The sequence below is a fragment of the Nerophis lumbriciformis genome, linkage group LG02, assembly GCF_033978685.3.
Source record: "Nerophis lumbriciformis linkage group LG02, RoL_Nlum_v2.1, whole genome shotgun sequence".
Taxonomy (NCBI): domain Eukaryota; kingdom Metazoa; phylum Chordata; class Actinopteri; order Syngnathiformes; family Syngnathidae; genus Nerophis; species Nerophis lumbriciformis.
The window spans coordinates 18,715,853-18,739,859 of NC_084549.2; the positions used below are offsets into that span (position 1 = coordinate 18,715,853).

The window sequence follows — 24,007 nt, forward strand, 5'->3', positions numbered from 1 at the left end:
TCATATTAGTACATTGTTCGACTAATTTGCTTAATCCATTCCATAATTTAATTCCACATATTGATATACTAAAAGTTTTAGGTGTTGTGCATGCATACAAATGTTTTAAATTAAAATTTTGGGAATAATTATTGTGGGGCGGCCATTTCAGCAACTTGAGGGTTTAAATGTAGCTTAAAGATGTAGATAATGGGTTTCACTATGTAAAGCGCTTTGTGTATCTAGAGAAAAGCGCTATATAAATATAATTCACTTGACTTTACAATTCAGTGCATTCTTGGTTAGGTGATTATAGTTTGTCTTATGCATAATTTTAGCTGTTTGCAAACTCACCAAATTATTGAGTTTAAGTATTTTTTATTCTATAAATAAAGGGTTTGAGTGTTCTTGATATCCAACATTATGTATTTTTGTAACTGACATCTTTTGTAACACGGTTAGTGAATGAAATTTACTTTTGTAGTCATTTCCCTATATTTTTACACAATAACTCAGATATGGTACTACAACTGCTTTATTTATTATTGACGATCTTCTTGCTACCTTGTTGTATATTTTTTATATGGGATTTGTAGCTCATTTTATCATTTTCATATTACACCTCAAAATGTGTTTCTTTTACTGTGTGAATATCTACTCGGTCTATTAGTATTAGTTTTTCTTTTCTACTGTGACCAAATTGCATTGTTTTAGTTTTCCTGAGATTCAAAGATAGTCTGTTTTTGTTAAACCAACACTTAAATGTACCGGTATTTATTTCTTGTGTTTGTTTGTCTAAGCGTATGTGTGTTCTCTCCTAAACAAAACACAGTGGTGTCATCTGCAAATAGTAGTAACTTTAAATCCTTTGCCACCTTACAAATATCGTTTATACAAAGATTGAACAATTTTGGTCTCAGTATTGATCCCTGAGGTATGCCACAGGATATATCTAGCGTTCCTGCTGATTAAGTAGCTTCTTACCCAGTGTAAGGCCAGGTCTTTGGTGCCATATCCCTCAAATGTGTTGATTAATATATTATGACTAATTGTTTCAAATACTTTTGTTAGATCCATAAATACGGCTCCTGCACATTGTTTAGAATCTATTACATTAGTAATCTCTTCTGTTATTTCGAATAATGCCATCGATGTTGAAATATTAGCTCTGTGTGAATCCGTCCAATCTGATAAACAGTTTTTTAATCATTCTAGAAAATTGTGGGAGTAAGGAAACATATCTGAAATTTGCGAACTGGTGTTTGTCTCCGTTCTTACAAATCGGTAAAACTTTAGCTATTTTAATTTTTTTGGGGGGGAATCTGCCTGTTTATAAACAATATATTGCTGATGTACACCAAAGGTTATAAAATCTCTTCAATAACCCTTTTTATCGTTTCCATATCGATTCTATTATAGTCAGTTTAGGTTTTGGATTTTTCATGTATTCACAATTATGATTATTTCCTCTTCTGTCACATCCATAAAGGAGCTTGGAGTTGGATTTTTTGTCTATGGTGTCATTCAAGTCCTTAACTGACACTGGATCTAGAATCCTCTCCTCCAGATTTGGTCCAATATTTACAAAGCAGTTATTGATGTCTTAAACAACTTAATTCACATTGTCAATATTTATGTTCCCATCTGAAAAGTATTGAGTGTAATCCTTTTTAGTACCATTTTTAATGGTGCTATTTAGGATGCCCCATGTAATGTTGGTGCTTTGGTAAAAATGTTGCATAGATTTTGTTTTAGAGACAATCTTCAAGCTGCTTTCTGACTGTCTCCTCAGAATGTGCTGTTTTGTGGGTGGTCGTATTTACATGCCAGAGCCCTCCTCCAGGCCAGGCCTCCTTCGACTCCGTCTCCACCTCGTCAGCCATGTTGTAGTTATTAGGGCTTCCATATTAAGTTTACTGACAGATATAATTAGAACTATACATTACTTTTAATAAGAAACGGCAACAGCGGAGAATTTTAGCATTCATGTGCATGTACCAGCCAGTCTGCTGCAGAATAAGAGTATAGAGGAAAAATGAATAACTTGTCGACTACAACTTTGGATTACAGCTAAACAAAAATGGTGGACTCACGCAAAGCTCTTTTGGTAAACCTCTACCATATACAGGTGAAACTCAAAAACATACGTATATTATCATACAAAAGTTTATTATTCCAGCAATTAGATTTACAAGGTGAAACTAATATATGACCTAGGCTCATAACATGCCACTCAAAATATTTCATGTCTTCTTTTGATATCATTTTGATGATTATGTCTTTCAGTTTATGAAAACCTCGAATTGAAAATCTCAGAAATGTTGGGGTTTTCAAAAACTGCAAGCCATGGTCACTAATAAAGGCTTTACATATCTCACTTTGCATGTAATTAGTTTATATCACATATTCGTTTCACATTTGAAGTTGAATTGCTGATATGAATGAACTTTTGCATGTTTTTCACATCTATTGAGTTTCACCTGTAAGGATATCTGCTGACGTAACTAAGGCAAAATACTTCACTTTGGTCTCAAATTCCAAACGGCTCGTTAGGAGCAAGTTTGAAAGAAGGTAAGATTGTTTTATATATATCTCCACTATGCCTCCATGGTTTGATTTCCCATTTTCGTGACTAATGGGGATCCTCAATACACAAAAACAGGTATTAACAGGTAAGAAAAGCTGGTTTTGCATAATAGGTCCCCAACAAAGGAGACACTTAGTATCAAGTGATGCATGACACGCTTTAGAAAATGAAACGCTGGCTATATAAAGTAAGGCTAAAAAGAACAAACTGTAATGTAAGTCTAACTGTGTGTGAACGAGTACCTGGACAGGTGAGGCATTGCTGTATCCTCCCATAGTGATGGGCACAGAGAACTGCTCCATGAAGACGGGCAGGGTTCCCAGTTTTCCAGGAAAGACAAAGTCAAACAGAGACCATAGCTCCTTCAAATTGTTCTGCATGGGAGAGCCAGAGAGGATGAACCTGTGGGGAGTTCGGAACTGGAGACAGGAGAAAAACAGGAATTTCAATCACTCACTTTCATTCTGACAGCACGAAATATTACATGTTTTAAACAACACCTGTTTGCAGGCTGTGGTGACTCCAGCATTTGGATTTCTAATCTTGTGGCCTTCATCAAGGATGATGTAATGCCAATCGTAGCGTTGCATTGTGTCCTGCAAGGTCCGCACTGCTGAATATGAGGTTATTAAGATCCCATGACAAGATGCAATCTCAGGAATCAGCTTTTCCTGCAACAGATATAAAGTGATTAAAGGTCTTTAAAACAGCATCAATGTGATGCAAGACCTCTAATTGTGCATTTATAGGCCTCTGGTGCCCCCCAGAGGAAAAGGACTCAATAGAAAACGTAATAGCTCATTTTGCTCTTGGTTCAACCTACATACAACTACAACCAAAAGAAAGAAAAACACCTTGTTGCTCGTGAAAGAGCCACTTTCATGAAGGACAGCCACTCTGAAAGGAGGCCACCACGTGTGAAATTCCTTCACCCACTGGTGCATGACTGTAGCAGGACACACGATGACGGTTGGACCCAGACCAACATACCTGCAAGCAAATATAGTAAAGAGATGCGTCAACAAGGGAGACAAGGGCTTTATTACTATAGAAAATATCAGCAAATTTCATTGGCAAATTAAAGTAATAATTCCTAAACTAAATTACACAAAGTAAAGGCAGTTCCCAGTGAGACGAGAAAAAAGCGCTGGCGTTAGGCAAATAGGGTGAAGGTGGGTGACCAATTGCAACAGGGCCCAAGAATGCTTCCTGAAATGATCCCTTTACAAGTTTGCTTCAGTGAAAACCTACAAAACACACACACACACACGCACGCACGCACACAAGAAACATACGCACTAATGGCCTGGTATGAACCTCAGCTCAGTGGAAGCTATTGATATTGGACCATAATTGAGTTTGCAAGCAATCAATTTGTGGACTTGTACGGACACAATATTGACCATCAGGGAAGCTCCGCCTACCAAAAGCACAATTGTTATTTGCGCAGTAAAACTGGATTATCACCACCCCTGCACCAGGTTGTATACATTTGATTTATAGCCCAGTGCCTGCTGCGTAGCCATTTCATGACTCCAAGATTCCTCTTAAGTGTTCATGAAAAGACACTCAAACGGTGTCAGTGTATTCTCTGATGTCTGCAGGACCAAAGTCAAGAGTCCGATAATTGAAACACGTTAAATAATTCAGACGAGCACACTCAAGCAGAAATCCTTCTAATCAAATATTCATACCATACAGACACTGAGTCTCTAGCCAAGCTTTGTATACATTTTTTGTGTGTGCGTCTGTGTGCACGCACCTGTAGTTGGATCCTCGGGTCCTCAGTTTGCTGTAGCTGAGTCCAGCCAGGAAACTGATGACCTCGATGGTTTTACCCAAACCCATCTCATCTCCCAGGATGCCACCTGCCTGCTGACAATGGAGCTCCCACATCCACCGTACGCCAGTCTGCTGGTACCTGCCCAGAGAATATAGCCAAGTGAAACTCTCACCACATCTTTTTAGACACTTCGCAGGTATAACAAGAGCTATGATGATTTTTGCTCTTTTCTGACTTATGAATGTTATCAGAATCTTGGTTACTTGTGTTAAACAAAGCCAAAGCATCAAATCATAAGGTTCATGCATTTACAGTTTTGGATGCCTCTGCATGCTGTGTTTTGAGGTATTTTTTAACAGTGGGCCATTTGTGATGTCACAGATTGATGGAGGCACTTTTGTGATCAGTCTTGGACAGGCTGTGTCCGCAAGCCTTCTCCCCCTCTGCTGCGCCGACACAGCTGAGACAACTGCAGCTGGAACTTCCGTCTCATTCTTTTATGTTTCATGCCCTCCCTTAAAAAAGGACTGTTTTGTCAAAATGAGCTAGTATGTACAAGTTGGATTGACTCAGTGGCTCAAATAGCGGTGTGTTGGGATGCCGGGTGGGTTGAGTAGGTGTGCAGGGGGTTAGGGGTGATAACAATATTTGAGAAGCACTGGATTAGCTACTAAAAACGGGTTATACGTGTGACTGTGGAGTAGGCCTGAAAATAACTATTATTTTAATAGTTGACTAGTCAGTGATTATTTTTTAGCATAGTCGACTAGTCAAAATATTATCGCTTATGATCTGCTGCACATGTTTGACGTTGAGTGGACTACTTGATTTTGTCTCATTTTTAAAACTCATTATGGTAAATGTAATGGTAACAAAATTAACATAAATTACTGAGAAACAAATGGTTTTACTTTACTACACAAAGTATATAAAAACACAGTGAAAAATAAATCAACAGACTTTAAGTGCAAGATGTCTATGAACATGACATTCTGTGCAAAATGTATTTTTTATCCAGTACTGCTGCAATTATTTACTTAAAGGAATAAAAGTGTAAACATGAACATTCCTGGCGGTCTATTGATTAAAAATGTATTAAGTGACTAGTGGACAACAACAATAGCAAATCTTTGTCGATTAATTTTTAAAATCCACTTTTTCAGTTATGTCGACTAATCATTGTAATTGTTGCAGCCCTATTGTGGGAGCAAGGTTTACGCAAAATGCACACCGAACCATACCCAACACATACTCTAAAGCAAAATAAGTGTGTTAAATGTAGATTAAAATCATCATAGGTCACTTTTAAAATATGTTATACACCTTTGATATGATGACACATCCAGATTTTTTTTATTTATAGAAAAGCACTTTAACATTTTTCCACAATTAGGCACATTCCAAAGTGTAATATTTACAATGTGGTTAATACAGCCTTGACTAGGTCAATAATACAATTTTGATGCATTATTATCATTATTATCATCAACATGGTATTTATTAAGGGGGGCTAAAGCTGATTTTGTCTTGTCTGACTTGTAAATGTCGTTACAGTTTTGGATACCCGTGTTACTGAACAGCACTCATGCTCAGTGGTAAATGGCTCGTACCACTCAGAGAGATGATGGATTGGAAGAGGGGCTAAAAATGGTAAATGCCACAAAAAAAACAAATTTGGCCTCCAAAAAAAAGTACTACTTTGATCACTGACACAGCACTGTCGAAACGGGATGTTGTGATGACGTAAGCAAGAAGCACACAATTGTCTGGAGCAGGTGAAGCATGTCTGCAAAATGGACGTACTTTAATATATCCGAGATATGCCCGCAGACAGCGAGACAGCCATCTACAAGATGTGCAATGTGCAAATATGAAGAGGACAGTGGCGCTCTTTGAAGGAGATAAAGTGCAGCTGGTGCAGCAGCGCAAAGAAAATATAACGTCAATGAGTGTCTGGGGATAAGTTGATTGGCAACACTAAATTGGCCCAAGTGTGTGGATGTGAGTGTGAATGTTGTCTGTCTATCTGTGTTGGCCCTGCGATGAGGTGGCGACTTGTCCGGGGTGTACCCCGCCTTCCGCCCGATTGTAGCTGAGATAGGCTCCAACGCCCCCCGCGACCCCAAAGGGAATAAGCGGTAGAAAATGGATGGATGGATGGAGTGTTTTGGGACAGTAGAGGCTTGCTGCAGCTCTCACTGTTTGTGGCAAACATCGAGCAACAGAAGTAAATAGTCTCGAAACACACAAGTACAGCCTCCAATAACACCAGAATAAGATGTTATATGTGTTACTCGTTTTTAATACAGAAAAAAGTTTAAAAAAAAAATTGGACAAGTCTCTAGAAAAACTCTCAACAAAGTGGCCTGTGTTACATTGTAAAATAAGCAGCAACTTTTAAGCAATACAGCAAAAGATATAAGAAATAATATATGTTAATACTAATTACCGTATTTTTCGGACTATAAGTCAGTTTTTTTCATAGTTTGTCCGGGGGTGCGACTTATACTCAGGAGCGAATTATGTGTGATATTGTTAACACATTACCGTAAAATATCAAATATTATTATTTAGCTCATTCACTTAAGAGATTAGACGTATAAGATTTCATGGGATTTAGCGATTAGGAGTGACAGATTGTTTGGTAAACGTATAGCATGTTCTATATGTTATAGTTATTTGAATGACTCTTACCATAATATGTTAAGTTAACATACCAGGCATGTTCTCAGTTGGTTATTTATGCGTCATATAACGTACACTTATTCAGCCTGTTGTTCACTATTCTTTATTTATTTTAAATTACCTTTCAAATGTCTATTCTTGGTGTTGGGATTTATCAAATAAATTTCCCCAAAAAATGCGACTTATACTCCAGTGTGACTTATATATGTTTTTTTTCTTCTTTATTATGCATTTTCGGTCGGTGCGACTTATACTCCGGAGCGACTTATACTCCAAAAAATACGATACACAATTTGTTTTTAAATGTACGCATAACATTTTTTTGGCCTTTAAAAAAAAATATATGTCTCATCGTCAATTATGCAAATTATATGACGATGTCTAATTGCCCCTGCTCCCAACTCCACAAGTATATTGACAATCTGGGAGAAACCCTGTATTATACTTGTAAGTTTGTCATTGGACGAACATGATCGACAGGAAGTAGCTCACTGCAGTAAGACCAACCATATGGACAAAATTCTTCCTGCAGGGTTATTATTTCACATTACAACTTACTTGAAAAGTTTCTTCCAGAGGAAACCAGGCACTTTGAAGCCTTCATCAAATTCGGCATCGCTGTCGTCTGTGAGCTCGCCGCTTTCCCTCCTCTCCTCCCTTTCTCTGAGGCGTTGTCGCTTCCACCTCCTGGTAGGGAAGAAGTGCAAACTAATGAAGACCTGATATGAAAACAGTACTTAAATGAGTAAGTAGCTTGTCTGAAAGTTTTAAATATGTTATTATATCATACAGATACTGAGACAGATTTATGATACCTTTAAGAGCTAATAAATGGATGTGTGCTGGTTTAAAACGCTTACCATCCGAGAAAAGGCAACTGGTCCCTTAAGATATGGGAGCTCCATAACAAAAAAGGTAAATGTAAAGGAGAAAAGGTGTAATAGTGCCGCAGCAAAAGGCAGTTAGAGGCAGAGTCGTCACGCAGCAAATGAAGATTGATACAGACAATTAGTAGTGTGAGTTCCCCAGAAAGGTGTGAGGTGGAGAGGATAAGAATCCATCTTCATTTGAGCCTAGTCCTGTCACCCTGCCACAAAACTGGTCCTTTAGCTGGGCCTGCGAGACTATGTTCTCTAATTAAGTCAAGACTAAGCATCGGTTCAGTTAATTACACTTTTCTGCCCCCTCTGCACCACCTTCCTGCCTCCGCCCCGACTACAAACTGCAGTAATAACATCATTCCTCGCACAGGCCATCCTCACGCAGCCATGCTGCATCTGCGCTGCTCAATTGACATCCAATCGTGGTGCAGTAAAAAAGGACACATGCCAACACAATTTATTTGGCAGCTATAAATATAAAATCTCATTAGGGCTGCTCTTCGCCTAATTTGAGCATGAGAGTGAGCGAGCGCACGTATAAAAACCATGTGCAGCAGCATAATTAGGCCAGAGTGAGGGCGCAGAGAGAAGGCAAGAGGAAGAAAAGAACAGGGAGTGAATTTGCTTAGTCAAGAAGCAGCTGCCAATCTCATCTGGGATTAACGGTCCTCTGGCACCACGTAGCCAGCAGAAAGCAACTAACTAATGGGAGTAACAATAGCACGTTTGCACTGTGCCATTCCAAAACCAAAAAAGGCCCAATCTCATCACCATGTGACCACTTTCTTAAAAAGCAAGACTGGCTGCTGAAAGCTTGGTTGTACAGAACTACTGACTATTTACCACAACTAAATCTAGAACCTTGCTTAAAACTACAATAGTAAATGAAGGAAATGTAATTAATCTATGCAAGGGTCAAGCTGTGATTTATAGCATAAAGAAGCAGTCTTTAAAGTTTGAGGCGAGCCAGAAGATTTAGGGTAGGTATAGCCGCTTGAGAAAGATTAATTTTTTAAAGTACGCTAGCCTAAGTAATGTTTAAAGGTAAAACTAATCCTACAATGAGAGTGTAAACAGATTGGGGTGAGCATAAAAGACCATCATTTGTGCCCTGAAGGGAGGATCACTACGCCATACTTTGAAGACCACAGGCTTAAAGGGAGACAGATGGATGCCTGCTAAAGGCAAGTCGGCTTCATAACACTTTTTAACCTTCTTAACCTCTTAACCAGTGTACCAAGAAGAAAACTGAATAGTAAACCTTAAAACTGACTTACAAGTACCCAAACGTTCCAAATATTTTGAGATACGGGGTGTATCTCTGCATTTTGTTCTGCTTTAAAGTGCGAGGCGAGCAAAATCTAAGTTACGAGCCTCACCGCTAGTTGGCGTAGAAAATGCCACAGTGAAGCCATTAATATACACCCAAAACATTTGGTCATACTCGCTCGCATTGGTTTTTAGCTAGCGATTGACACAACTTTGTTCTTCAAATGAGTGCAAAGGAGAGTACAGGGAAGAGGAAGTCGATTATATTCACTGAATAAAATCATCAAAAACATGACCCTGTAGCCGACTTGGCAAGGCAGTTGGAGCATAGCATTGCTCGTCTGAACCACAAGCAGAATGAGTCGAAACACCAGCCAAGGACATTAAAATAATAACTAATGTATCCATTAAATATGGAGAAGCTGCCGATTGTGTGTTTGACGGAGAAGCACCTCAAACTAAATTACGTAGAAGTCTGCTTTCCAGGGTAAATGCAGTACATTATTATTACATTACATACTAAAATTACTGTATTTGTTAGTTGTAAATTCTATTTTATTGTTTTCCCAATAATATTTCTTATTAAAAAAGTTATTTTTTCTTTGTAAAAGGCAAATTAAAATGGTGTTTTTTTTTTAGGGGGAAGCACCGGTTAAATTGATTTCAATTCATTTCAATGGAAGACGTAGATTTAGAGTTACGAGCTCCGTCATAGAACCAATTAAGTTCGTACATTGACTCTGAATATAGTTGAAAGATATGGACACAACATCAAAAGGGCAGAGAGAATGTGCCAGGGAAGCGTCTCTTCACGTACAGTCAAACCACAGCTGACTTGACATTTGATTTTGTTCCTTCTTTTATTCTAATGTCATTTTAGCCATACTGTACTGTACTGGTGTGTACATGTGTGATGTGTTTCTACGACGTAAATTCCATTTTCAGTTGTGTGGTCATCATCATATTTTATCACTGCTTCCCTGGTGCTCTTACAAAAGCCTGACAATTAACATGTGATGTAATATTTGAAATGCTCACTATGGTAAAGTCTCTCTTAGCTATGCTGTGGTGGTCACATGATGGCGGCCTTTTAAGGTAGGTACCATACTCAGGGTTTTCGGACTTCTGTACAACAAACTGTTGCAATGTTGCTCATGGACTGGGTTTGAATTGATGGCAAATGTAAAGTATAATCATGTGTTTGGCAGTATGGGTACCTTATTCGCTGTCTGTAATATTCAACATCTCCGTCATCCTTGAATTTCTTCTCTTTCCTCCTGGTGTTCTCCTCTTCTTCTGAGCTTTCAGGGGAGTATTCTTCCTCGCTATGTTGTTTCTTGATCAGCCTCCTGCCCTTTGCTTCTTTCTTCCTCTTGTACGGTTTTAAGTCATACTCGTCATTGTCATCGTCATCCCCGTAGCCCTCCTCCATGGCATCTCTCTCCTCTTGGTCAGGATCATATCCTTGGTCACTCGGCAGGTACTCTGACCCCTCGCTGTCGACCTCCTCACCTTCGATTTGAGGTTTCCTCTTCCATTTGGGTGCTTGTGGCTCAGACTTGGGTCTCGCCTTAGGGTGAGCTTTCAGAGCGGTTATCTGGAGCTTTCGCATGCGCTTACGCATTTTCTTATCCTTTGGAGAGGAAGCAATGCTTTTGGTTCCTTCCCTTTTAGCACCAGAGATCTTCTTTTTCTTCACATGAGGGGTTCTCTTCCTCTCAGTCGCCAGCTTGGCCTGGTCGGCCAAGTACTGATCGAAGGCTGAGTTCTCAGCCAGCATCAATTTCCGGGGCTCCTTTTTGACCTCTTCCTTTTGTGGGATTCGTGTACCAAAAGGGGTCATGTGACCTGTCCTTATTAGCTCCTCCCACTCCGTCTCCTGGGCTGGCATGAGCATGCTGCCCAGCGTTGAGGGACCAGGCTCTAATAGAACGCACACAGGTATTAGCAATTATTAGCACTGGACAAATTTGTCTTTTTCACATTGTTTCATTCCAGGTAACTGGGACATTAGAAATGTTGTGAAAATATTCACCAAGCCAAGTTTTGATTCGGGGTTGCTAACAACAATGTAAGGGTTTTACAAACAAGCTGAAAGAGATACTACACTAAAGTCTGTTTTTTTTAAATTGTATTAAATGCATATCCTTTGTTCTTGAGTGTCTTTTCTTATGTATTGTTGAGTTTTTGTTTAGATTTTGTTAGTGTCTTGTGTGATGGACTCAGGAAGACTAGTGGCTGCTGTGTAGCAACTATTTGGGATCCATTTTAAACAAATAAACAAAACAGCGGCTAATCTTGTAGCTACTCTAACTTTACCGCGTCAATCTCGCGTAAATTTTTGGCAGAATAACTTTTTGATGGACTTCCTCTTCAACCTCTGCCTCATCAATAACACATCTCCACGTCCAACGACAACAACTGTAAGTAAAATTGGAGTGGGTGCAACTTCAGCTACCTCAGACTGCTATAAACTATCAGCAATTGTCCGGCTTAAGTGAAGATGAACCTTTTTCATGCATTTCATCTTTAATGTCAATAACACAGCTTTGTCGCAATTGATGTGAAACGCCAACGCAGACACGCACAGCTAACATGGAATGCTAACATCACAGCTAATGGTTGTAGACTGTCAAGTTGACCTACCTTGTGCAGGACAACGTAGCCCTGTGGTTTTAGCACTCAAAGCCCAGTTTAGAGAAATTACCCAGGATGTGACCAAGTATTTGCACTTTGAGGCCGTGTTGTAGTGGCCGGATGACGGCCATAGTAATGACGCTGGGCTGTACAGTACAAACTCAAAGCTACTATATTGGGTGAAACGAGTGTAACAGTGGTTATATGGGTGCAATTTCATGTTAAGGGGGCTCTAATAATGTTAAAACATGTATTGAAAAGGTTGTAAACAGCTTTTTTATACTCTGTTAAAATATTATATTAATAATAAATCTACTTCACGGAAATCCGTTTATTGCAATCTTGTCTGGTCCCGACCCAATTAACCGCGATAAACAAGGGATGACTGTAATCTGAAATTGATCAAGGCTCCCAACAAATCTTAATTTTGTTGTCAGGATGGATTACAGTCCAACAGTTTATTAGAAATACTAACACATTGAGGTCATCATCCATGTTTATTGTTATTGTGATCTTGTAACTCCAAGTAGGATATTTGCCACTTACCAGCAGTCTCGAAACTAGCACACATATATTGTACAGTAGGGCAATATGTCTACACCAAACTATGTTACACCAAACTATCAGAAAACGCAAATGTCCCCAAAGTCTCCTCACCTGTCTCTTCTGCATCCTCTGCCAAAAGCTCATCTTCAAACCTTTGGGTGGCCCCCCCTCCTAAAATAGCCTGAAGTCGCTTCTGTTTAGCTCGGACCTTTTTGAGCTGCTTCTCCTGAACCAAAGAAAAACTTTTTCATCAGTCAGTTGTATCAAATTAATGATAACATAATATTTACAGCAGCGTACCTTATTTTCTCTCTGCCTTTTCACAGACTCAATCTTCCTAGTGATGTCTTTACTTGTCGAAGCGTACGGCGATAGCTGCTCAATGACTTTATTAATATGTTTGAGAGATGTGGTAACGGACCTGGAAGTATGAAAAAGTATCTGTATCATACTGAAAGGTGTTTCCAATGTTACCTTATACAGTCCCTGGAAGATTTCACAATGTCGCAATCGCTCCAATTTATGCACATTCAACCATTCCTTGCAAATTTTGGCCAATCATCCGACATTTTTACCAATCAAATCTGTTCTAGAAGCACTCAAACACAACACAACAGTCTAACCAATTAAATATCTCCGTGCTTTGCCCTTTTTCACTTCCTTGTTTACATTGACAAGTAATTAATTTACTACTTTATTACACGTCATCTATTCATTTACCAACAAAATCATTGCTATAAATCGCTCTCAACTGTTACCCAAGTTTTCTCCGAAAGTGCAGGTAAACTACGTCTGATGTGTTGGTTTTTGATCGACTTTCAATCTTCAAAACATGCACAAATGGGCACAAGAATGCCTGCAACGTGTGGACAACAGCGCAGATAATAAGGCATAATAATATTAACAACAATAAGACAGCTTTTGGTGGTGTTTGTAAATTGCTCACATTTGTAAACAAAAAACATGGCAGCAGATAAAGCACACTGTTGATTAAGATACACTGAGCCTAAATGTATACATAAGGAATAAAAATACATTGAAATAACTGTAATAAGCATATGTACATATACAGCATCTCACAAAAGTGAGTACACCCTTCAACCATTTGTAATACATTGCATATTTTCAATTAAGATTACTAAACATGAAGCATGTATATACTCTAAGAGTAGTCAATGTACAGCTGGTATACAAAGTGTCATTGCATAGTAATGTCTTTTAAGATTTTATGTATTTTTCGTGAAAATTATTTTTTATGTTGTTTTTTTGTCATGTGAAGGCTGAAATATAATTTTTAGTCTTTTCCATACAGTATTTCTCAAGCACTTTGTTGTGATGAATAAAGCACATTATTGTTTGCCACATACTTTCCTCATTTTTTTTTTCTTTTTCCTATCATATTTACAGAGGAAAATCCCAACAATGTAGTGCAACTTTCACTTTCCACCGCAATGTTTTTGCAACAAACGCCTAAAAAAAACTTGCAATTTTTGGGAGGAACTTCTGTAAATTCAGGTATCTCAAGAAAAGCCTGTGAGATCCTTAGGAGACTGGTAAATTGTCGTTAATGCTCATGAATGTCTAATTTAACTTGCAAATAAAGCATATTTTGGTAGATTTGTTGTAATATTGTGTTTTTGGGCTTAGGGTTACAAAGAACACTTAAAACACGAATTCAAAATTAATTAACTCACAAGCGGATGTAAAAGTATGCCTTAAAACATGGTAACTTTTGCCGCAACCTTTTATAAATGCTGCCAGAAATCAGGCATTTTAAGCAGCAACAATCACAAGAAAAAGCCATTCTGGAGGGACTGCTCATATAGCTAAATGAGGAGCAATGCAATATAAACACCAATCACACAACTACAATTTCAGTGAATGTGCAGGTGTGAGAGTCTATACATGAATGGGCTAAAGGAATACTTCTTCAGTAAGATTTTTGTTACCTGACATCATCCAGCACCGACTCGTATTCCTTCTCCGCCTCAGCTTTGACCGCAGCCTGATTGGCCTCGTTGATGGCCTCGTCCACCTGCTGCAGGACACCTTGCTCAAGGACTTCCTGATCGTAGACAGCCACACCAAGACCCAGCAGCTCATCAGCCCCAGAACTGGCAGATGCTGCTTGGATTCGCTGGCGGTCGATCTGCAGCAAGGCTCCGGACCTTTTACCGCCTGAATCAAACAAGAGAACACATTGAGGCCATGTCTACATGAACACAGATACTTAATAAACGCATACTTATCTCTGCGTTTAGGCCTTTGTCCACACGCAGACGCATACTTTTGTCTTTAAAAACACAGACTTTTACAAACGCTGGCTAAAGTGTAGAGTTCCAAAACTCGCCACTTAGCGTATGCGTGTACACTGCACGAACGTAGACTTGTGATGACGTCACGGTTGTGTGCTGTCATTTACAAAGCTCATCAACACTGCCTTGCTGCCTTTAAACACATTATAAGAGGAATTACTGTATGTTTGAACGTAAATATGCTGCTATTTCACACTTTACATTGATTAAAAAGACACATCAAAATGGGCTTTGCGACACTCCCGCCGGCGCTAATGACAGTCAGTTGTTTTAGATATGATCACTGTCGAACCTCCACCTGATGGGAGAACTTTGACAGGCAATACTTTTTGCTCTGCATTATAAGAAAGGTGCAACATTATCTTATGGCCTACCACCATGACCCTGCACTCCCTTCCCTCTGTTGCTAGATATCTCGAGATGTATGTTGTAATATGTATATGTGCTTTGCTATGGAGGTTTTTTCCCACTCCAGACTGGGCCCCTTTAGGAGCCCAGTCTAGATTGTATTTTTTTACTCATCCTTCCCCAGCGTTTTACCTTTTTCCCCATCTTTGACGGGGCGCCTTGTGGCGACCCATCAGCGTTCCTGTTCTGTAAGCCTGTACACTGTTTGTTTGTATAACCTTGAACGGGTTTGTGCTGAAAACAAAAGTTTTGTTGTACTTGTGCAATGACAGTAAAGACCTATCCTATCCTATCCTTGTGTTTTTAGTCCTTTAACAACAAATCATGACGTCAACTTATGTGTGTTGCTTCCATTCTTGCAGATGGAACCGGGCGCGACCGTGCACGCACGTAAAAAGCGACCAAGCAACAAAAACAGAACATAATGTGGTGTCCTCCTTGTAGTGTGTACTGATATTAAAGACAATATACACTTCATTGCACATGTAACATATCACTATATCCATGATTAAATGCTCTATAATTCCACGAGAGTTTTGCAGCGGTACACGCAAATCTGTGTGCTTTATATAGGCAGTCAAACATGCAAAATGATTTCCTTGGCTAGTTAGTGCGTGCTGATTTTAGAAATAATGTACACTTCACTGCACATTTAGTACATCACCATGTTGCTAAACATGTTATAATTCTATCAGTGTTGGGTTTCAGCAGCACAGGCGTGCATGCGCGCTTTAAACACTGAAAAAAAAGGTAATAATGTTCCCAGGGCTCTGTGCACGTGCAGGTGGGTTTTAAAGATAATGTACATGTCATTGTGTACGTCTAGTATATCAAAATAAACATAACGGAGGTGTAATACCAACAAGTCAGATGGGGCTGCTTTTTTCAGGCTTCTGATTGGACAAAATGTGCATGACAGCAGGTGTGTGCGTTTGTGTGTAGACAGAGACAGTTTTGAAACTACACTTGTGTAGATGGAGATCGTTTTAACCCCAAATATGCGTTTTTGAAACTGTCTGTGTTTGTGTGGACATGGCCTGATACCTGACGAAGCCAGGAGAGCTGATTTACTTAAGGTAAAGAGTATTTATGAGTGTAGTTCTCACCGCTGTTGTCGTCCCCTGCATCGTTAACAGCTGGGCAGGCAGAAGTAGCTTCAGAATAAACCACTGATCCTCCATTCTCCTCTGAAGCTCTCCGAGTGAGAGCAACACTGGCGATCCCAGAGATGGAAAACGGGGCCAGATCCTCTGAACCATCTACTGGCATGGTGATGTGGCTGCAACCAGACGGGGACATCAATCAAGTCAAGTAACAACACTAAATAACACTGCACCGGCGCCACTTAAGCACTTTTTCCAGTTTACATCTACTGTGACAACTAGAAACACACGAGCCTCCACCAGGGAGCAGTGTAGCGTACCCAGATGTAAAACATCTTTTGCACAATCAGCCTTTTCATATAAAGCGATAAAGGAATGGAACAACCTCACAACAAACTTGAAAAATCTAACAGATTACTCTTCATTCACAATTGAAGTTAAAAAGTGGCTTTGGAGCAATCAAAGCTGCTCACGCAGTCACTGAGGTGGGCTCTATGTTTGACATTTCAACTTAATGTGTATTATATTCATGCATGAGCACATTTTGTTGTAAACTGTGAGGTGTGTGTGTTAAAATCCTGGTTGTTTTTACAAATGATGACAGATGTGAACAAGAGCATGTATTGTCTATGTGTGATGATGTAAATGAGATGTGGTTGTATTGTATAATTATGTGTCATTGAAAGGGCATTTTATGAATTTTTTTGATTTGATTACATCAGTGGTTCTTAACCTGGGTTCGATCGAACCCTAGGGGTTCGGTGAGTCGGCTTCAGGGGTTCGGCGGAGCCTCCGCCACGGAGGTCAAGACACACCCGAGTGATTGTGTAAATAAAAACTTCTCCCTGTCGGCGTATTATGGATACCCTCAAACACTGTTCCCTATAATTTTCCATATGTGTGAGCAAACGCAAAAACTCCTTGAGCATTCAGTGGAGCACATGTGAGCACACCTGTCCCAAACCTGACTAAATAACAAATTAAACGTTTTATTATTATATTTAAATGACAGCTGTCATTTCCATGAGATTATTTTCTAATATAAGTGTTTTGGCCCACTTACAATGACAATAACAAAAAATATTATTTTTCATGAGCTGTGTACTAGTATTGTATGTCTGGGTGGAAAACGAAGAAAAGGAACAGACTTTGCTGTGAAAATAAATACATTATTTTATTTGATCATTTATCATTTAAAATGACATGAGAGTGGCACTTGCCAAGGTGAAGCCACGAATATCTGAACTGGTCTCTCAAAGGCAACAGCAGAAGTCGCACTGATTTGCAGGTGTGTAATTTGTTGTGAGTTCATGCATTGTGTTGGTTTTGTTCTTTGCACAAGGTGATGTTCATGCACGGTTCATTTTGTGCATCAGTAAAAAAACATATAACGTTGCCTTGAATTTAAAAAAATATATATTTTTAATTTTTCACTAAAGAAGGGTTCGGTGAATGCGCATATGAAACTGGTGGGGTTCGGTACCTACAACAAGGTTAAGAACCACTGGATTACATACTATAGTATACCGTAATTTCTGGACTATAAGCCGCACAAGCTAAATTTAGGGGAAAATACAGATTGCTCCATATATAAGTCGCACCCGACTATAAGCCGCAGGCGTTTTGATGTGTAATTACCGTAGTATATAGGGGTTCCTGCTACCACGGAGGGGATTGTCGGGACAGAGATGACTGTTTGGGAAACGCAAAGCGTCCCATTTATTAACAATAAATCTTTCAATCATTCAATCAAACTTTCACATCTTTGACATGGCGAACATGATTCATTGATGTCAAGGGTACGTGCAGCAGCTCTATTTCCTTCTTTGACAGCCAGATCGATTGCCTTTAACTTAAAAGCAGCATCATATGCACTTCTCCGTTTGTTTTCCATATTGAGGGTGTTTGCATGAACACTTCCTTCGCGCAAACTGTCGCTGACGCTCTCCTACTCTTTGTTTTGCTCTCGTTACCTGGCGCCAGATGTCTGCCTCGGTCTCGCGCATCCTCGGTAGTGCGCGCCCCTGGTTACCGTAAGCCGTAGAAAAGCCGCACCGTTGTATAAGCCGCAGGGACCAGAACGAGGGGAAAAAGTAGCGGCTTATAGTCCGGAAATTACGGTAATTTAAATGTTATATTTGTATTGCATGATTTTTGTATCTCTTTAATTTAGGTAGCCAGGGACTGCTGATGGAAATGAGCTATTTAGCTATAATCCGGTTCAGAACATATCTGTCTTTGAGCTTAATGTCCCTTCAAATAAAGACTAAACTAAGTCAAACGTTATATGTAATAGCACTTTTCAAAACAACCAAGGGTCACCAACGTGCTGCATAGGACAGATAAGACAATTAAAGCAGTTAAAACAATAAATAGTACAATAAACAGCAGATTTTGAGGTGTAACAGAAGATAAAACAACCAACGTGATCACCAGTATATCCTAATGACTTATTCTGAGTGATTAAAACTTTTATTAGTAGATTGCACAGTACAGTACATATTCCGTACAATTGACCACTAAATGGTAACACCTGAATACGTTTTTCAACTTGTTTAAGTCAGGGTCCACGTTAATTAATTCGACTGTAATACCTAGTTCTACTGAATAGCATGTTAAACACTAGCAAGCAACATATAAGCAAGCTACCTGACGTTGACATGCCCACGTAATGCAATGGCTACGGGTTCTTTATTGTGCGAATAAAGGTACATTTCTCGAAACAGAACAGAGAGGTTCCATAACAAATAGAGTCTAAGCTAAGACGCTAATGTCACTATTATAAGAGCATTATATGAGCGGGTCATTGTTTACATTATGCTAGGCTGCTAAGCTAACAACACACTGTCCAGGCGAGCACTTCGGATAAAAACGACCGATGAACGACATTACTCCGCATAGCAGACAACGAAACGAAAACGTATTTACGACGTACGGGGAAATATGCTGACTGTCCGTAAGAAAAGTGAGACCTAATACTTACAAAACGTGCAGTTACACAACATTATTGGCTTGTCCAAGCGTCTTCCGACCGGTACCGGAAAATGTGAATGGTTGACTTGCGATACAGCGCCCTCTGCCGAGTTCATAGCTGCAGTTCTCTTTTTTGGCCTGCAGATGACGCCATTTAACCACGTTTTCCTATTTTAGTTTCCAGCCAAAACAGCAGGACTTCCTTGTTGTTCCTGAGCAAAAGTAAAGATAAAAAAAGTTCGAGCTTTTTTCTTCAGGTTGAAGAAAAAAATATGCCATACTGTATGGCACACAGTACAAATGTAATTTAAAACATTTGTACGCACGTACAACACTTACAGTTTTTTTTCCAATTGCTTACACACTAAATTTTAAATGTTCACACAGTTAACAAAAGTCTACACACAGTAAGCAAAACCACTGTGCAGATTTGCCTAATATTAGGCATATCCTCTGCTTCACAGTTTTTGCGAAATATTACACACGATGCTCCTACCCAGTGGCCTTGTGGTTAGAGTGTCTGTCCTGAGATCGGTAGGTTGTGTGTTTGAACCCCGGCCGAGTCATACCAAAGACTATAAAATGGGACCCATTACCTCCCTGCTTGGCACTCAGCATCAAGGGTTGGAATTGGGGGTTAAATAACTAAAAATGATTCCTGGGCGCGGCCACCGCTGCTGCTCACTGCTCCCCTCACCTCCCAGGGGGTGATCAAGGGTGATGGGTCAAATGCAGAGAATAATTTCGCCACACCTCGTGTGTGTGTGTGAGACAATCATTGGTACTTGAACTTGAACTTTACACACACCTTCCCATCTTGTACACATATAAGGATTGTGATACACACATCTTGCACACAGATAACAATTGTTATACACACATTTTCACACTTTACACACACACTAGGGTTGTGATACACACATCTTTATCCCCAGATTTTTTCTCAAACCTTTTTATTTGTCTCAGGTTTTAATTTGTACCGCATGTCATTGTTGACTACCATGATATGTTACTTTACCTGACTGTGGTAAAAATGCATATTTTCAGTTTGCAGCATCATTGTTGAGCACTTCTTGAAAAGATTACAGGATATTTTTGCTTTCTCTTTAGGTCCTTTTACGTATAGGCCCGCTTCAAAGTAAACAATGACAATTGCTATGGATTTGCCAATATATGTTGTCAAGTTACAGTAATCATTAGGGCTGTGAATCTTTGGGTGTCCCACGATTCGATTCAATATCGATTCTTTTCAATGCAACACGATTCTCGATTCAAAAACGATTTTTTTCCCGATTCAAAACGATTCTCTATTCATTCAATACATAGGATTTCAGCAGGATCTACCCCAGTCTGCTGACATGCAAGCTGAGTAGTAGATTTTTGTAAAAAGCTTTTATAATTGTAACTGATTGCAATAATGTAAATTTGTTTTAACTATTAAATGAACCAAAAATATGACTTATTTTATCTTTGTGAAAATATTGGACACAGTGTGTTGTCAAGCTTATGAGATGCGATGCAAGTGTAAGCCACTGTAACACTATTGTTCATTTTTTTATTTTTTTTTATAAATGTCTAATGATAATGTCAATGAGGGTATTTTAATCACTGCTATGTTGAAATTGAAACTAATATTGATACTGTTGTTGATAATATTCATTTTTGTTTCACTACTTTTGGTTTGTTCTGTGTCGTGTTTGTGTATCCTCTTGGAATTGGATTGCATTGATATGGTATTGCTGTGTATTGTTTTGTTGGATGGATTAATTAAAAATAAAAAAATAAAAAAATAAAAATAAAAAAAAATAAAAAAATAAAGAAATAAAAAAAATAAAAATAAAAAAATCGATTTTTTAAAAATGAGAATCGATTCTGAATCGCAAAACGTGAGAATCGCGATTCGAATTCGAATCGATTTTTCCCCACACCCCTAGTAATCATCCATCACATATGCTAAAAAGGTCGGGCAAAATGCCCCAAACATTTCTTATGGTAAAATAGTTTTTTTTTAACTATGGTAATGTGTTTTGTATTTATCACTGTTCTGGGTAACTCCATCCAATAGTGTCTTGTCATTTGAAGTCTGTGTGGGTGAGATGAAAATAAAATCTGCATTTTTACAAATACTTGCTTTATTTTGATGAATGGGCATATGTTTTGACAGAAGTGTGTCAATTTGCAAATAATCTAGGAATTAAGAAAATTGAATTTGGTGTTTGGAAAAGTGTGTATATCCTTTTGAAAAAAGAGGTCAGTAAAATTGTGTGTAAACAAATGGAAAAAACTGAAAGACCTTCAGTATATCACTATGTGGAATTAAAGTTAAAAGTTAAAGTACCAATGATAGTCACACACACACTAGGTGTGGTGAAATTAACCTCTGCATTTGACCCATCCCCTTGTTCCCCCCCGGGAGGTGAGGGGAGCAGTGAGCAGCAGCACTGGTGGCCGCACCCGGGAATCATTTTTGGTGATTCAACCCCCAATTCCAGCCCTTGATGCTGAGTGCCAAACAGGGAGGTAATGGGTCCCAATTTTATAGTCTTTGGTGTGACTTGGCCGGGGTTTGAACTCACGACCTACTGATCTCAGGGCGGACACTCTAACCACAAGGCCACTGACTAATTAAATTATGGAAGGGATTAAGTAAAGAAATCAAACAATGTACTAATATGATCCACTTCAAGAAACTCTTCAAACGTAAAGTGTTTACAAAGTACAAAGAAGAAGAACCATGATAAACATTCTGAATTTATTTCATCCATCCATTAATTTTCCAGATAATCTTACTCATCTCACCATATGAAATATAACTTACTTCACCAATTATTTATTTATTTTCATTGTTATTACTTATGGAGTGTATTGTGAATAAACTGAGGACAGGAAGTGAACAAAAATTTTAGCAAAGGAAAAGGGGTAAGATTAAATAAGCTCTGCTTCTTCCTACTGCTTTTCCAACATGTTGAATAGAGAAACTGGAAATTGTGATGTATCATGTTGTATGCATGCATGTTCCAAATAAACTCAAACTCAACTCAACTCAACACCCTATTTGTGTGTTTTAAATTCTTGCAACAGTATCTCTTGTTAACTAAATCATTATTGTACTCATCATCTGCACTACTGTGAGACTTGCCTTTATTTTTCTATTCCGACACACTTTTTTTTTTCAGATTATTATGTTATTTTTATGTTACACATTTTGAAGCATTTGCTGCATTTTTAACATTTTATATAAAATGTGGTAGTAAAGTAAATACTCATGTCTACCACAAAACATTACCAAAACCACATCAAAGTATTGATTAAACACTGTCTACTACATGTATAGTTCTACAATTAAAAATACAATTAGTGGATACATTAATATAAATATACGGTATTAGTAAGTCCTGAAAAAACAAAATAAGATCATTGTCAGCATCTGTGTGTCTTTTGTATGAGAGACACATGCAAAGAAAATAGTATGAATAGGAACGAAAAGGACATTTTATGTTGTTTGATAATGGGACTTGATTGTTGCTATGAACGTGAACAGTGCCAAATACTTGTGTGCCTGAAAGTTTATTTTCAGTCTCTTGCAATAATAAACAATGTGCTTAATTAAAATACCTTCCTGCTTTTGCAAGAAAAAGAAAAAAAAAAGTCTCTCTAAGAAGGTCAACTCATTCAAACTTGGTTTGGAAAATGTAAAATTATGGAACGTGAATCTTCATAAAGCCTATTATTGAGACACTGGCCATACTAAATAAAGAAACGCCATCAATGTGCTGAGCTGTCGAGTAAAGCCAATGTTTTCTTTTTAGGTCATTGTTTTTCGAAAGCCACCCACACAGGAGTCAGAATAGGTCAAAATAAACGTCTGATGAATCACCAATGTTGTGAAGAAAACCGATCCACACACACAATGTTGTGGCTGTAAGCAGGGAATGTACACTCATCCCCTCAATGGCCTTCATTCTTTTTGTGTAATTGCAGGAGATATGATATACAGATTCTACATTCTCATCTTTGCAAGGTTTTCCAGACTTGAATTGTAAACACAGGAGAGTAGAAGGAGAGCATGTTCAGATGTCTCCAGAGTGAAGTCAAAAACTTGCCTGTGGACTTTTCAGTGTTTTCTTTTGCCACAATTCTTCGACTTTATGGTCTTTTTGAAATGTGGCCCTTTTCTGGAATTAAATGATCTATTATGTGCAGTCAAAGTTCTAAGTCTCGTTCGATCTGAGGATTTAGGCCGGTAATGTTTTATAATTGTTTTATAGTCATTAGCTAATCCCCTTAGTGGACTTGATGTCCTGTATTCTAACAAGACTCAGTATAATTAATATAAATCAGGGGGTTTCAAAGTGAAGCACAATGAGTCTTCCCTTTGAATAAAATGGTTGGGGACTCCCCTACTCCTCGAAAAACAACATTTCTGAATTTCTGGAGCATATTGGGGGAGAGGAACTGACTATATTAACCTTACACATTGTTATGGTAAAAATTGTCATGATCTGGCAGCTCTGCTGCTGCCTGTCTGTAGTACCTGGTTTTCGGGTCACGGGGCGGAGCCACCTTTGCGCACACCTATACACATTTGTTTATTCTGCTCCTTTTACATGGAACATGTTGCAAAAAGTCTGGAAATTAGCTGAACCTATTTCATTGAACACTTTTAAATCCAGATTGAGAGCATTTGAGATGACCTTTTTAAATTGTAACTGTTTTTCTCAATGTGTATGACATGTATTTTTGTGTAACTCTATCTTTTGCTGCCTCTTGGCCAGGACTCCCTTGAAAAATAGTGTTTTGTTTTTTTTTCTAAATGGAACTTTTCTGGTTAAATAAAGGTA

General features: G+C 38.6%; 1 protein-coding gene across 1 annotated transcript in view; it reads right to left on the minus strand.

Moving 5' to 3' along the window:
• ercc6 (excision repair cross-complementation group 6) overlaps positions 1-19,237 on the minus strand; it is a 38,057-nt gene extending 18,820 nt beyond the window's left edge. Inside the window, exons 1-11 of the mRNA XM_061951672.1 lie at positions 19,177-19,237; positions 16,197-16,369; positions 14,317-14,545; positions 12,668-12,788; positions 12,479-12,593; positions 10,402-11,107; positions 7,593-7,721; positions 4,329-4,487; positions 3,421-3,556; positions 3,067-3,237; positions 2,809-2,985 (exon numbers count right to left, since the gene is read on the minus strand). Coding sequence (XP_061807656.1) covers positions 2,809-2,985; positions 3,067-3,237; positions 3,421-3,556; positions 4,329-4,487; positions 7,593-7,721; positions 10,402-11,107; positions 12,479-12,593; positions 12,668-12,788; positions 14,317-14,545; positions 16,197-16,359 — 2,106 coding nt within the window. The 5' untranslated portion in view covers positions 16,360-16,369; positions 19,177-19,237. The remainder of the gene's footprint in view (positions 1-2,808; positions 2,986-3,066; positions 3,238-3,420; positions 3,557-4,328; positions 4,488-7,592; positions 7,722-10,401; positions 11,108-12,478; positions 12,594-12,667; positions 12,789-14,316; positions 14,546-16,196; positions 16,370-19,176) is intronic.
• Between the last annotated feature and the right edge of the window lie 4,770 nt (positions 19,238-24,007).